Raw genomic sequence first — 17,075 nt, 5'->3', positions numbered from 1 at the left:
TTAATATTCGCAAAAGATAAATCAGATTCGTATCTTTCCATAATATCCCACACTTTATTAATTATAAAAGTTGAAAGTCCCAATCTGGTAACTAACCGCCAAAGACGTTCCATCTTGAACTGCTCTACCGCTACTACCCGTCTACCTTTCTCAATTCGTTTACATATAGTTATAGATTTCTGAATACGTATGAAAATAAATAAAAAACATTCGATAAGGAGCACATACTTGGTCTCTTTTTATGATAGGGACACATCGGCGCACCAACCTCCAATTTGCATTCATTTTCCGGCAATTCTTTTACCGGTATTGTTAAAATTCTTCTTAAAAATGTAGCTTTCTCACGTCCTTTTACGTACGCTACTTTTGTCGAACGACACAAATAATAAACGATCTCATCGAAACGAGACGCAGGAACAAACCCGTCGTTCCAATCAATACAATGATGATGACTCATTAACCAATTCGCCGTATTGCGAAATTTGGTAGATAGTGAAGAAAAGCTTCGACTAGGTTGAAACACGTAATGACTTATACAATGATTACTGTCGTAAGAAGCCAGTTCCTTTGGGATAAATTCTTCATCGTTTATCGTGAAACCTTGAATGTCCAAAATAATAAAATCCCTTTGAAAAACCATAATATCCATAATATACCACTATATGCAAACGTTTCCTTCGATGTTTAGAGATACACTAAATGACGTTGCTTCAACAGTACCACTATATTAATTGCTTAACCATTTTCGTAAGAGGCGAATACACAAATGCTCTGTCATGCAGAATTAATGCGTAAGCTGTCGTACCTTCCGGAATTGGATTTTTCGTTGAATACTCGATTTTTATTTCTACTCCGCTTTTATGTATTGCTTCCTGTTGATACGTGCAATCGATTCCAATTAACGGCGCGTAAGTTTTAAATTCTTCCGGTGAAAACAAAGGTTCGCTTTCTTGATAGTAGTATGCTTGCTGAAATCTTGAATACATATCATACAAAATCGCATAGTGATTGTTATCAAAATCCACATTCAAATTATCGTACGGAAAACGTTCTCCATTCAAGAAAACCGTTACGTTCGTTAAGTTTATATTATCAAATAATGCCATGTTTCCTTTAAATATACCCTTTCGATTTGTTTGAAATCCGATGATTATAAATCTAGGCGTTTCCAATTGTGGAGCAGTTTTGACGGCCCAAGATTGCTTCGTAGTTTGAGGTAATTGAGGGTACTCGTGTATTTCCCACGATCGAAAAGGAACGTGAATGTCTACGTTTCTTTCTGATAGTTTTGTTAATGCCAACTGTTCGCGTAATCCTACCGCCACGTGAGGAACTCTCCATATAATTTTATTAATGATCAATTTCAATTTTTCGTCGTTCGGAGCGGCTGCTGGTTGAAAGATGACGTTCGTATCATCGTGTCCGCGAATTAGCACAAGTTCCTGTCGAACGTTCATCATGATCTTTCTGAAATCTTCTGCGAATCCTAGCAACGTTTTTAGCGGAACGCTAAGACCGAAATTTCCATTTTTATCTAAAGCCTTTGAAACACCCGCTATATCATCTTTCCAAGGTTTTATGTGCCAACCGGCGTTCTCTAATTTCACCACCTCGTTCTGTGTAGATGAGAAATAACCCTTCATGCATGAGCTTATACCGACGTTCCGCACACCATCAACATGTACTCCGTTAATAAGATATCGAATATCGCTAAACATAAATGCAACGGGATTGTTAACCAATTGCCCCGTTGCGCTAGCATCTTTTGTTATACTTCCGTCCGCGGCTAACTTACGAACGCTACCCTCGACGTATAGGTAACTCTCGCTCGGTAAAGTATGATTATCTATTTCCGGAATTGAAATTCTAATTTCGTCATTGTTATCGAACGTGGTCGATCCAAACGGTTGATGCGAATGGAATTCATAACTTACGATAGAGTGATCTGTTTTTATCTTATCCGTTACTTTTAAAATGTCCATTACTTTAACACTTCGTATCCTAACTGAACTAAATACCTTCGATTGACTGGTGATAATCGATGAATGGATCGTCTTCTACTGCCGCTACGTTGACTGATGACGCGCGCTTTATAGTTTTCTCCATTAAACAATTTTCTCGCTCTGTCTCTTCTTGACCACCGCATTCTTTTGTTTTGATATAACACTGTCATAACGTTAGTCAAATTTAAATAATTCAATTTATCGATCTCAGGTGAACTCTCACTGTTATTTCTTCTTCTCTGAAGTCTACCAAGTTTCCGTCCTGATCAAGTATACGTACTGTTAAGCTACTAATCACGTTCGGTAAAACCGGTAAATAAATAGCAGTTGTGGTGATTCGATTATTTTAAAACCTGCCGGAACGTTTGGGAAAAAATGATATAAAACGTGCACGGGAACTCCGTTATTATACGATCCAGTCACTAAATTACAATAAATTTGTAAGGCGTTAGTTTTATTTATGTTTACTACGAAATCGGATTCCACTTCCGTATCTCTAGGTAATATTTGAGGCTTGAAGCCAAGTAACGGCCCTATAGAATTATCGCATGCAAAATTAATTCGACGCGTACTTTTTATTAAAGAATGTTGTGTGTTATTATTCCCCTTAATCCTTATTACGACTCCTTTAGCGTGTCTTTTGTCTAGCTGTTCATTCACGAACTCGGCAATATCATCAATATCGTACGTTCCAACAGGTACTATTATATTGTTTTTAAAATGTCCTCTTATCTTCGTATTGGATTACGTTGTTGTTTTTATTAACGTTTGCTAAACTATTAAACGTTTCGAAATTCAAAAGAGCCAACTCGTAACTACCAAATTCGTTCAAATAGATCGGAGGATTAAAATTACAAGTCAATTCAGATGACTTTCCGGTCAACGTAAATGTATATGTCGTGTGTATTGCTTCTTTCTCCATTACTTCTGAACGTCTAAACGTCTCTAGACTCTAATAGGTCCTTTTATTACTTAGAAACTTCAGACACAACTGTCCGCAATTTTGATCTATTTCTCTTTGATATCGACAGTAATTATACTTTACTTGACCACCCCTACCATCTGACAGCAAATATTGTTCAATTTCTAATGGCGGTCTTAAATCACCGTAACTGTCGAAATAGTATATGTCCTTGTCGTCTTTCTTATAGGCGACCCAATGAGTCCCTCGTCCTTTCAAGTTATCCAAGTTAACAATACCTCTTTCCTTCTTTTTAATCTTACTCGGGAGATTGTCTCTCATAAATATACCCCGAAAATGTGGAATTTTTAGTACTTTCGCAAACTTTTCCAACTCGACGTTAGTTAACGCACGACGAGGTATTCGAACTAGTTTTTTGAACTAGTGGTTATACCGCAACCTTTCTTATAGGGTTTATTGAAGTAACCTGTGCCGCCAACATTATTCCCCTTTCCTTCAATAAACAAACCGCAACCTTTCTTATATGGTTTTATATAAAATCCGCTACCTACGGCCTTTGCTTCCATAGCCTTGTTATGTCTTCGTTCTTAATCTAATTGCTCTCTAGCTGTTTTCGCGTTGTTTATAGTTCTTGCAATAGCGGCAGCACCACCGCCGATACTACCTAGGGCACCTAAAGCTGCGAACAGGGGAATTAAAGGTAAAAATCCTCCCGTTTTCGGAATTCGAATAACTCGACCTCTAGGTTCGGAAATTCTTTTTCTTATCTTTTTCAAAGCTCCGTACCCCGCTTTAACGTTTGTCAACAAATTCTTAGCACCTGATCTCGATATTGCGTTGCGAGCGAATCGAAGTGCATCTACAAAAGATATAGCTCCACCACGCTTTACACGCGTTCGGACTTTTTTTAAAGGTCGTCGACCCGTACGATTTCTTTTTCTACCTACGCCCATACCGACCGCTACTTTTGCTTTCATTAAGGCGGTAACTGCGGACGATGCCACTTTTTCTCCAAGAGTAGACTTTATTTCGTATTCGTTCTTTCGCTGTATATGCTATATCGTGTTTCTTACACGCTTCGTCTAATGGATTTACGCCTCGATCTCCTCTCGATAATCTCTTTTCCAACTTGGTACCCGGTCCACAAAAATTATATCCTGGCAAATGAAGTTCTATCGGAAGTTTATCTATCAACTTGTTAAAAAATCCTCGACCAATTCGTTTGCCTGTCAAACGATAACTGTTACGATTAGGTTCTAACAAATTCATTTTATAATTTCACTCCTTCTTCCTTTTCTTCACAGTTAAAAACTAGAAATGAAGCTCTGCTGTTGTGCTTTAAGCTTTTATTCCTTTTAAATATTTTACAAAAACAGTTTTGCTCTTAATTTATACTTAAATCTATTAATATTATTATTATTATTATTATTCAGCTACACTTAAATCTACTAATATCCTAAAAATTAATTGTTACTCAGTTAAAAACATTTCGATTACTCTACAATGCTAAAACGTTCTTGATATATATTTAATCTATAATCTACATCTAAATATTTTTCTAATAACTTATTTACGTTTCTTATCCTAGTCTTAAATCTAATTCCGTCCAACATCTTTTCTTCCCAGTCACTTATCCTTGATTGTCTGTAAGCAAACGTCCAAGTGTGCATTCGGTACACTCTATTTTTCGAATCGCAAAACGTCACTTTTTTTCCATTTTATTCACTTCACATCTTCATTAATGCGTGCAAATCTAAATCCAGTAATACCTTATCCATACCGTATACGAGCAGTTCTTTAGTTACGCACAAATGTTCACTTGGTGCACCGTTTGAAGCAACCAATATATTCGATTTTATATCACCTTGCATTGTTGATACCACATCGATCACGCTATCGTAATAATTTTTATATTCCATACACTTTAATACTTCTACCCTACTCGAAACTAAATCGCTAAGTTTCCACAATTCGTGTAACGAGTCGTAAGCCAGGTAAAATATTTCTGACCCCCTTTCCATTTTCAACACTTTTCGTACATTTTCTATCCATTGGCTGCTGCAGGTCACGCCGCTTACAACGAAATGTGGTGGTGCCGATAAATCACCAACAAAACTATTCATAATCAATTGTCTGCTATTAATCACATTTTTCCATTCGTCTTCGGTAAAAGTTATGCATTGTCCTTTTCCCATTAATCTTATAACCGGATCAAAATGTAGATTGGCAGACATGCCAACCGATATCCATTTCGTTCGACTTTTATTTAAATAATATGTACTCTCGGAGAATAATGGCGCTTGATTACCTTTTTGGAGATTATTTTTCACTGCTTCATTTAATACTACGTTACTTGTGAAAGGTAACTTTCCACAATTTTCTACATAATGTTGTTGATTGCTAGGAAATACGTACTCCGCTAAGTCGGAAGCCAACAAATTAATTCCATCGAATACCACATCCTTTTTTCTTTGATTATCACTTCCTAGCGACACATTTGTTGCAGTTGTCTCATTACAATTACCCTCCATTTTGATGTTTCGGGCAGGTTTTTTATTTTCACCCTTTTCAAATGAATTTACAGCAGCTCTCTTAGTTGGACATTTGGGGTTCGGTCTGGTTGCCACTAAACATCAATATTATTGTTTACATTAGTACATTATCTACTTGTATTACATTTGAATTACTTACTCGTTACGTTAAAAATCCTCTGTACTAAATGCACCAAAAATCTACACGATATTTTTAATATATACTAAATACACAAAAACCTTACTCTGAAGCACAACACTCTGCGGTACAACTTCGACCAACGTTTGTATTTATAGCAATACATAAGGTTGCTGGTGGGGGGAGTAATATTTCACATCATTACCGAATATATCTATTATACATGTTCTAACACGTCATTATATCGTGAGACGTCAGACAAAACGCATGACAAATTTATTAAGAAGCTCTTAAAAAATATCTCGCAGGTGGATTATGACTCATCTACTAACAAGTTAGTTGACCTCCTCCTCAAACCTGTCCTCCCAAAAAATTTGCCGATTCAAGAACCTCCTCGCATATTCTTAAATACCCGTACACCTTTACATAACAAAATAAAAAATATCTCGCAGGTAAGTTATGACTCACTTATTTGTATACCTACATATCTCAAAACCGTATACCTTTGTGTATAATAATAAATTAAGAGATATATCGAAAACATTAACAGTTCATTGAGAAGCGTCGAAGGATAAACATAGTAATTGTTTTCATCTAGGTAAACAGGTTACATATAAAGATAAATTTTTAATAACATAACCTAAATAAAGATACATTTTTAATAAAGATAAATTTTTAATAATTTCGTCAAAATAACATGACCTTCTCAAGTTAATTGACCTCCTCCGACCCTCAAAAGAATCGCCGATTCAAGAACCTCCTCTCCTCATCGAACCTCCTCTGACCCCCAAAAAATTTGCCGATTCAAGAACCTCCTCCTAGAACGCAGGTTCGAGGAGGAGGTTCTTGAATCGGCGAATCTATACTACTTATCTAACGACAGGTAATTGTCGTTATGCATTGATAGCTTAAGAAATAAGGTTTTCATCAGAAAATATGTTGTAATCTCAATAAGTTTAGTGAAAATAACTTTTTATTTTGTGCGTGGATATAAATTAAACAATTTCAGGTTAGGATTTAATATTAAAATGCATATTTAACATTGCTTTTAACTTCCAAAAAGAAACGTCAAATCGCAATTTTAAAGTGATTTTTCGGTAAGTACTGCACTTTTGCGCACTTTTATTTTATCATTAATACATCTTTTGAGTTATTTCCTACCAATTAAAAAAAAAATCATCGATTTTTAAGAGGGACAGCTATTCTTTAATTATTCCAAAATTTCTTAATTTTATTTTTTCTTTGTACGTGATTAATACTTTTGCTTTAAATCATGAAGTCTTATACATATTGGACATAATTCTTATAAATGGTTCCGTTGACAACGATTTTTTATGATATTTATTAAATGCATGCCAGATCTCTTTTACCAATATGTACAATTCTTCTTTTGGGTATAACAAGTGTCCTTTTGATAATGTATGTGTCCATGAAAATTCCTTCTTGTTAATATTCATTTCCTGCTCTAGGTACAATTGATATTTGCTTTCGTATTTGAAGGCTATAACTCGTCTTCTACCTCAAAATCTTCATTTTCTACCTAAAATTCGTCAAAATTCTCTAACAGTTGAAGGTAATCCTCTTGATTCTGTAATTCTGTAACGAAGGAAGTAATACTGGCCACAATATCTTCCTCTGGTTTGTCAACTTGGGTTTGATTCTGTTCTACAACATTCAAATTGCCCATGAAGTCAGTCACAAACATCCTTGTGGAGTCCGGTTCAAAACAGCGAGTAGAACGCACACGTGGTGTTGTGTCCCAGCTTTATCGAGTGATTTAGGTGGTTTATCTTTGGTTGAGAATTATCATTTTTCGCTTATTGGCATAAAGGTTAGTACCGATTCTTTCGGTCTAATTTTTTTCAAAGGATTCAATTTTGGTTTCTCTACTAATTGAATTTTGGTTACGAATTGGTTGGTTACATTAATTCTCCTGGTTTATGCTGGTTGACCTAGAGTGCTAGTCGGCGCAGCGGTGATGGCCGAAGTGGCCGGCCCGCCCGGGTCTACTACAGAGTTGGGCCAGTTGGTTGATCTCACAGCAGAGAAAGATGTTGATGTCGCGACGATTATTTCCGTGGACGGAGGTAATCGAACGAATTATTCTACTGTTGTCAAATCGTTAAACACAAATACCGAAAGTAATTCGTCATTTGCTTCACTACTAACAAAAGGCGTAAAAAACAATTTCCCTGATAGAGAACAAGCAATAATTTTTGATGCAATTGAGGGTCAGTTAATCGGTCCGCGTAATGTTTTGTTTGCATCGCGAGTATCAAACAATATAATATGCATACATCTTTCATCAGCTCAGCTGGTGGAAACCTTCGTAAAAGAACACCAGTGAATTATGTTAAATAAGCAGTTTATAAAGGCTAGACGTTTGGTATCTCCTGCCAAACGAATAATTATCTCAAACGTATCCCCCTGCACACCTCACGGGGTGATAGATCGTGAATTAAAACAAATGGGATTAAAAGTCGTCAAAATTCAAATGATGATATTCAAGTTATTAATTACGAAACGTTTTGTAAGATTCTAATGGAGGTCAAAGGCAAACAGGAAGCACATCTGGTTGTCTTATCATACACCAACGATTTGGACTCCTTTTTGGAGGTCAGCGGAAAGACCATTAGGTCGACAGCTGTAATAAAGATTTATTTCTCTCTGCTATTAGAATAGTTAAAAGCAATGCATAAAGGGAAGAATGAAACGGTTGGCAAAAAAAATAAAGCCTTTTCACAAGGTGATGTGTATCTTAGCACTTCCCAGGAAGAATATTCAACAGACACATCTGAATTGTAAGTGTTTGCTTGGATTCTTTTATAAAAACTTTTACTTACTTTATTTAATTAAAAACAAAACAAACATAAAGGAATGATCGGTGGTAAGAATTCAAAACTCAAGATTCTACAATGGAATTGTCAATCTGCTGTTGCAAAAAGAGAAAATATCGACTTCTTATTATCGGAATGTTCTATGACATTGCAATGTTTTCAGAAACTTGGTATAGAGATGGCAGTAGTGTTACGAATAGACATTTTGACATCATACGGAAAGACAGAAACGATGGTTACGGCGCGGTTGCAATCTTTGTTAAAAAAGGTCTACAATATAAAATATTATCATTTAGTACGCAAATAAAACAACTAGACGTTTGCGGAATTACATTGATGCAGTCAAATATATCAGTTGTGTCAATTTATCGAACTAGTGACTGCCGGATATCCTTAGAAGATTATCTACGAGTACTGTCTGAGGTGCCGTTTCCTTGCATTGTTGGTGGGGATTTCAATGCTCATCAACAATGCTTTGGTTCACACAAAAATGATAACGCGGGCAATGTTTTGGTAAAAGCTATCGATGAGGTGGGCCTTGTTTACTTGAATGATGGATCACCAACACGTTTAACCCATCCTGGGCTAGGACTATCTGCAGTCGATTTAACTTTGGTATCATCCCCGATCGCTCCTAGAATCACATGGGAAATCTTAAACGACTTCTATACATCGGACCATTTTCCTATAATGATGACGCTTTTACTCAACTACGATAGGAATTCAGTTATACAGCCATCAAGAAAATGGAAAATTGACACAAATAAATTTCCGGATTACTCAAAACATATTAAGCAAACGCTAAGAGACTCCTCTTGTCCGAATGATGTGGAACAAAAAATTGATTTTGTCATTGAATGTATACATTCTGCCTCGGACAAAGTGTTTTCGAAGAGAAAGCGATTCAAAATCAAAAATTGTAGGCTTCCTCCTCCTTGGTGGGATAAAGACTGCCAAAGAGTAGTTGATCAGAGAAAAGTTCTTCTAAATGAATACAAGGCAAACCGAACGTTGGAGGGTTATTTGAAGTATAAAGAAAGCATGGCGTAGTCTAAAAAACTCTTGTTCTTGGTTGGCGACGATACTGTGAAAATCTCAATCAGAATACTCTTGCAGCAGAAATCTGGAAGTCCATAAAAACTTTAGAGAGGACGTTTGTGGGACGAAATGCTCCACCTCCGGAATTTGTAGGCAAAGTATTTCATGATTTAACACCTCAGCCTAGATGAAAACAAGATTTTACGTAAGGTTAAGCAAAAAATTAAAACTAATTCACTCATTGTTACCAATAACCTCTGTATAATGAGAAAACTTTAAGATTTTTTAACGAAAACAAGTTTATAGAAATCAAAGGGAATCCTAATTCAACTTTTAATACTAAAGTTAAAAAAATAACAAAAAAAGATTTTCAAAAAGACAAGATTTTCTTAAACAAAATAATGTCAAAATTTTCAATTTCCTACCAATGATTCCAAAAATTCCTCTAGTTTATTCTTTATTGAAGCTGCACAAAAATAACTATACTAAAAAAATAACTTATCAAAATTTGTAATTCAATTTTTTAAACAAGTAATTAATTTTAAAGCAGATTACACTAGCAATAATTTAATCTTTCCACCATCCCCATTGAAGAAACTTTACAGATACCTAAAACTATACTTACAAACAAAATTAATTCAAGCGAGATCGAACATGTTTATAAACTATTAAAGATTTGCACTGAACAAAACTTTTGCCAGTTTAACGAAGGTCTTCCCATGGGATCTCCCTTGAGCGGTCTCTCTTTAGTAACACCGTTAATAATAACATTATTTTATGGCGCAGATATGTCGATGACATATTAGTAGTTTGGAATGACAACGGTTTGAATTTAATTTAAGATTTTCATTCTTACACCAATACTTTACTACACAAATATATAAAATTCACCATAGAATTTGAGAACAATAGTAAACAAAATTTTTTAGACAACTGAAAACTTGAAATGATGTAAAAAAGTGTTTTTTCAATTAGGAATTATAATATTCAATCTATTTCTACCCAACAAGGGTTATTGATTTAGTGAAAGACCATTGACCCATTGATTTACTTCTTGTGGTATTTTTAAATTTGGTTTGAATTTTTGATACAGCATTAGTACGGTTACAAGCTTCATCAAACGTTAGTGTACCGCTTGCAGTCAACAGATCAGCCTGAATCTTCTCGTCATTCAATCCACAAATAAATCGATCACGTAGTGCTTCGTTGAAATAAACTTTAAAATTGCACCTTTCAGACATTTTGTTTAGACGGACAATAAAACTTTGCAGGGAATCGTCAGATTCTTGTTTAGCGTTGTAGAATTTGAATCTTGCAGTAATAACGGTGCCAAATGACTTTGTAGTGCCTTAATTAAAACGCCATAACTTTATTATATTGTATTAATGGTGTGTATAACAAGTAAGCAATAATATTTCTTTGTACAGGATGACTTCGATTATGAAGCTAAAGAAGATGACATCAATGAAGAAACTAGTTTTAAAAATTCTTTTTATACTACACTGCAGCCATTTCTACCAACCTATATTGAAAATTAATTATTTTTTATGGACTTTTGTATCAACTTTGAGTACCTCGTGTAGACATATGAAGTATGGCACAAAATTATAATATCAAAATGGTCCCTTTAGAATTGTACGAAGAATGTAGCTACATCTAGATTATCCGTCAATATATACAGCTTGCACTTCTCCTGTCTCTCCGGATTTTGGACAGGAAATTCAAATATGCGAGGATTGGAGGTATTTATTAAACTGTTCTTATACTCAAAATAAGCACATATTCTCAGCATGCTGCTTAAAAAATCACACATTATCTGTAAATATATTCAGGATTTTCTAAATTTATGTACTATTGAAACTTACTTAAGGATATAAAAGCTAATAAACACTTAAGAAGACAATAAGAATACAATAACAGACATAACTATAATAAACTATTCACAACTAATACACTTAAAAACGACTAAACTGAATATCGGGAGAAACAACAAGAATTAGTTAAGTTAAAATGGAAGAAGCAATGGAATGACCATAAAGAGTGTTCGAAGAAACACCATAAGTCAAGGGAGGAATGTATCGATGATAAAATTAAAATTAACGATCAGAAAAAAATTGTTGATGACAAAATCGGTGATAGATTATGCCCACCTCCCCTTATGTTAGATAAATTCGATCACCATGACAAATAGCGAATAATAAACAATGATTTATTAGAACCACCGATGCTTTGTGCCATAACCGATGAAAAAAATTATGAGAATTTCCAAGATATTAACAACAATAATAATAAGCGTTGTTTTACCCCAGATTTAAATGATTCTAGTCCGGAAAACTTTTCGTCAAAAAAAAAAAGAAAAGGTGGGACGCCGAAAATTCATTACTATCATGGAGTTTATCTACAACATAAACGTTGGTTTCTAATGAGGCTAAGAAGGGTTATGCGAGTGAATACCTTTTAGTGGCTAAACAAAGGTTACTTGAAAACAGTACGTTTTCGGATACCCCGCTGAGATTAATCGAAAAATCCAATGAACACAAGAAGGAGAAGAATCAATAAATAGTGGAAACATGTAAAATAAGGTCGAAATTGAAAACTGAACCTATGATTAAGTGTTATCGGCAAGATGATGACGATGATGAAATTGAGGATAAGTTTAAGGAAGATAAATTTAAGGAAAATAAGCCTATTGAAAATAAATTTAATGAAAATAAACTTAATGAAAATAAGTTTAATGAAGATAAGGTTAAAGACAAACTGAAACAAGAAAAATTAAAATTGGGTCAAGATAAACTAAGTCAAGAAAATGTTGGTGCAAATCTTCAAAAAAATGTTAAAAATGAAATGAAAGAGATTGACTATCGTTGTCTATTAAAACCGGATAATTTGGATAAAAAGAGAGTTTTAACAGCAATGGGAGGGTTATTTTACGCGGGAGAATTAAAAGCGGTTGAACCGCCCGACGTTTACTTCATAACTTTGGACGGGAACTTTTTTTATTTTAGATTTTGGAAGTTTATCCAAGAAACGAAAAAGAATTAACAGTCGGAACAAGAGTAGCTGCTTATAGGAGTCAAGAATATCGTTGCCTTTATCCCGGAAGTGTGGCAGAACCCGATTCATCTATCTCAAAATTTCTTTCTGTCTATTTCGACGACGGCGATAACGGAAAAATTCCATTGAAAAACATCCGATTACTCCCTTCGGATTATCCCTTCATGGAATATGACCCAAATTCTTCATCGAGCTTAAGCAAGCGTAAAAGAAGAACGTTAACAACGGAAGATTCGAGCGGAAAGAATTCGACTCCACCAACACCGAAGCAAAAATTCAGGATCATTTCGAAATCCAGGAGAGTCACCAAACGGATTCCTCGACGTTTACTAATATTAATGATGACAAGGATAAAAAGAAAATGGAAAACCAAGAGATTGAAAAAAAGGAGCGAAAACATCGGTGTACCGAGGAAAATTGTCAACAGAAAAATAGGAAGCACAAGAAACATCTTCATAAAGACGAGAAAAGCGATGAAAAAAATATTGAAGTACTCAAAATTACTAATGATGAAATCGATTTCGATTCGAAAAAATTGATTCGAAAGAAATTAATGAAGAAAATGATATTAATGATGAAAATGATTTTAATGTAGAATTAGAAGATGATGTGGTTGCAAATCCCGAAGATGAAATTACAATGGAGTATATCGAGGATACTTTGGATGAAAGCAGCAGGTATTTCGAAATAGACTAGCTTAAACAATTAAAAATAAAAATAAATTAATTAATTATAAGTACGAAGGCTTTCACGGCGGGTGTTAATTAAACTAAAACTAGAACTAACACTAGACCTAGAACTAGAAACTTTCGTGTTAAGCCTTCCTTTTTTTGAAAAAATGTTTGTCGTTTTGGATGCCATGTTGCAACCTTCTTCAGAAACAAGTTCGAAGTGTCACTTCGAATTTGTTTTCTGAAAACATTTTTTCGAAAAACGCACGACTTAACCCGAAAGTTTCTAGTTCTAGGTCTAGTGTTAGTTCTAGTTTTAGTTTAAATTAATTAATTAACTATTTTTTCGTCGATTTCAGCTTTTCTTTTCGACCGCAAGTTCAGATCGTGCCTGTATTGGAATCATCGAAGAACTTTGGGAGATTTTAGGCAATGTGAATTGCCATGTTCGATCGCATTATCACCCAGAAGAAGCAACCGAATACGATATTAAGTTCCAAATTCCCGTAAGAATTAATTTATTTTAATTATTTAATGTAATTAGTTTAATTAAATTCATTTTAGGGTGTATTATTTGAATCGAATCACCCATGAGAACAATGTCCAAACGATTTGAAGGAAATGTGACGTTTTGCAATTAGAACAGTATTTTTAAAGAGGATTAAAAAAATGGAAAAATAAAATTTGACGTTGACAACCGGAGTTACTCAAAACTTTATTGTTTAAACTAAATATATCGTATTTGTACTCCTTTTAATGCAAATTTTGTGAGGATGTCATATATATTAAGTATAATAGTTCATACCATTAAGTAATTAAAAAGTTATTTTAAAATTAAACGAAATAGTTCAAGTTCCGATTATAAACGTCAACTTTAATTTTACAATTTAAAAAAAAATTTCATTAAAAACTCCTTTAAAATGAATGCAAACACGATTAATTTATCTTAGAAAAACAAAGATCAAAAGAAAAAATTAGTAACATGAAGAATTTTTGAGATAACCCCATCGTGTTTGGAGTCATTTTAGAAGACTTTTCGTGAAGATTACGATGCAAAAATGTTAGTAAACGTCGGGCGGTTCAATCGCTTTCAATTCCCAACGATCGTCAACCTCGTAAAATTATTTTCATTATAAATTACAACATTAATATCTTTTTCTTGATTAATTTCTTTCGAATCAATTTCTTCGAATCGAAATCGAATTGGTCAATATTAATTTTGACTATTTCAATATCTTTTTCATCGCTTTTCTCGTTTTTATCAATTTTCCTCGGTAAACCGATGTTTTTGCTTCTTCTTTTCAATCTCTTGGTTTTTCATTTCCTTTTTATACTTGTCATTATTAATATTATTAAACGTCGAGGAATCCGTTTGGTGACTCTTCTGGATTTCATAATAATCCTGAATTTTTGATTCGGTGTTGGTGGAGTCGAATTTTTTCCGCTCGAATCTTCTGTTGTTAACGTTCTTCTTTTACTCTTGCTTAAGCTCGATAAAGAATTTGGGTCAAATTTCATGAAGGGATAATCCGAAGGGAGTAATCGGATGTCTTTCAATGGAATTTTTCCGTTATCGCCGTCGTCGAAATAGACAGAAAGAAATTTTGAGATAGGTGAATCGGGTTCTGCCACACTTCCGGGATAAAGGCAACGATATTTTTGACTCCTATAAGCAGCTACTCTTATTCCAACCGTTAATTCTTTTTCGTTTCTTGGATAAACTTCCAAAATCTAAAATAAAAAAAGTCTCCGTCCAAAGTTATGGAGTAAACGTCGGGCGGTTCAATCGCTTTTAATTCTCCCGCGTAAAATAACCCTCCCATTGCTGTTAAAACTCTCTTTTTATCCAAATCATCCGGTTTTAATAGACAACGATAGTCAATCTCTTTTATTTCATTTTTAACATTTTTTTGAAGATTTGCACCAACATTTTCTTGACTTAGTTTATCTTGACCCAATTTTAATTTTCTTGTTTCAGTTTGTCTTTAACCTTATCTTCATTAAACTTATTTTCATTAAGTTTATTTTCATTAAATTTATTTTCAATAAGTTTATTTTCCTTAAATTTATCTTCCTTAAACTTATCCTCAATTTCATCATCGTCTTCATCTTGCCGATAACACTTAATCATAGGTTCAATTTTAAATTTCGACCTTATTTTACATTTCTCCACTATTTTTTGATTCTTCTCCTTCTTGTGTTCATTGGATTCCTCGATTAATCTCACCGGGGTATCCGAAAAGGTACTGTTTTCAAATAACTTTTGTTTAGCCGTTAAAAGGTATCCACTCGCATAACCCTTCTTAGCCTCATTAGCAACCAACGTTTATGTTGTCGATAAACTCCATGATAGTAATGAACTTTTGGGCCTCCCACCTTTCTTTTTTTTTTGATGAAGAGTTTTCCGGGCTAATATCATTTAAATCTGGGGTAAAACAACGCTTATTATTATTTTTATTAATATCTTGGAAATTCTCATAATTTTTTTCATCGGTTATGGCACAAAGCATCGGTGGTTCTAATAAATCATTGTTTATTATTCGCTGTTCGTCATGGTGATCGAATTTATCTAAATTAAGGGGAAGTGGGCATAATCTATCACCGATTTTGTCATCAACAATCTTTTTCTGGTCGTTAATTTTAATTTTATCATCGATACATTCCTCCCTTGACTTATGGTGTTTCTTCGAACACTCTTTATGGTCATTCCATTGCTTCTTCCATTTTAACTTAACTAATTCTTGTTGTTTCTCCCGATATTCAGTTTAGTCGTTTTTAAGTGTTTTAGTTGTGAATAGTTTCTTGTAGTTATGTCTGTTATTGTATTCTTATTGTCTTCTTAAGTGTTTATTAGCTTTTATATCCTCAAGTAAGTTTCAATAGTACATAAATTTAGAAAAGCCTGAATATATTTACAGTTAATGTGTGATTCTTTAAGTAGCATGTTGACAATATGTGCTTATTTTGAGTATAAGAACAGTCTAATAAATACCCCCAATCTTCGCATATTTGAATTTCCTGTGCAAAATCCGGAGAGACATTAGAAATGACAGATGTGTATACATTGACGGATAATCTAGATGTAGCTACATTCTTCGTTCGATTCTAAAGGGAACATTTTGATATTAAAATGTTGTGTCATGCTTCAATGTTGATACAAAAGTCCATAAATAATAATTAATTTTCAATATCTGTTGTTTCGTGGAAATGGCTGTAATTTAGTATAAAAATTTCTATTTTGCGTTCATTCTTACTCGTAGTGTTCTATCAGACAAAAAACTGTTTATTAATGATATTGGGGATGGTGAACCGTTCATTCTTGCCAGTTTAAATAAAAGACCTTTAGGCCACACTGAGTCAAATGCCTTCTTGGTATCTAAACGTAATGCCGAATTTTCTTCTGCCGGTTTTGCTTAAATAAGTTTGACGTTAGAATTTTAAAAGGGTGAGTAGTGGACATTTTTGATTTAAATCCAAACTGATATGGTGGAATGAACGAATTGACCACAGACAGTAATCTGTTCTTTATAACAATTTCAAAGGTTTTTTCGATCACGGATAATAGAGTAATTGATCTGTAATCCCTCGGAGAGAGTAAGTCGTTGTCTTTTTTAGGAATACAAATTATTGTTTCCCATTTTTCATTCTTTAGGAAAATATGTATTCTTGATACTATAATTAAAGACTTTTATTATGTATATATGTACCTCATCATCCAATCTTCTTAAAATATTCCTTGTAATGTTATCCGATCAGGGCGATGAGTTTTACCATTGTGTAAAGCTATACAGAGGATCCCGTATCTTCCGCATCAGAGCATTATACGGTTGTAGGATACATTATTCTGAAGCGCTCTTTCTAATAAAATGTTTAAAATGTT

At 34.0% G+C, this 17,075-nt stretch overlaps 1 protein-coding gene across 1 annotated transcript; it reads right to left on the bottom strand.

Moving 5' to 3' along the window:
• Positions 1-4,606: 4,606 nt before the first annotated feature.
• Positions 4,607-5,677, bottom strand: LOC139431121 (uncharacterized). The gene is made up of 2 exons (XM_071198727.1): positions 5,617-5,677; positions 4,607-5,551 (listed from the first exon to the last, which is right to left on the bottom strand). Coding segments are annotated over exons 1-2 (900 nt in total). The 5' UTR covers positions 5,618-5,677; the 3' UTR covers positions 4,607-4,652.
• Between the last annotated feature and the right edge of the window lie 11,398 nt (positions 5,678-17,075).

This window comes from Onthophagus taurus, chromosome 8, assembly GCF_036711975.1.
Source record: "Onthophagus taurus isolate NC chromosome 8, IU_Otau_3.0, whole genome shotgun sequence".
Classification (NCBI taxonomy): domain Eukaryota; kingdom Metazoa; phylum Arthropoda; class Insecta; order Coleoptera; family Scarabaeidae; genus Onthophagus; species Onthophagus taurus.
This window is presented reverse-complemented; position numbering and strand designations above follow the sequence as displayed.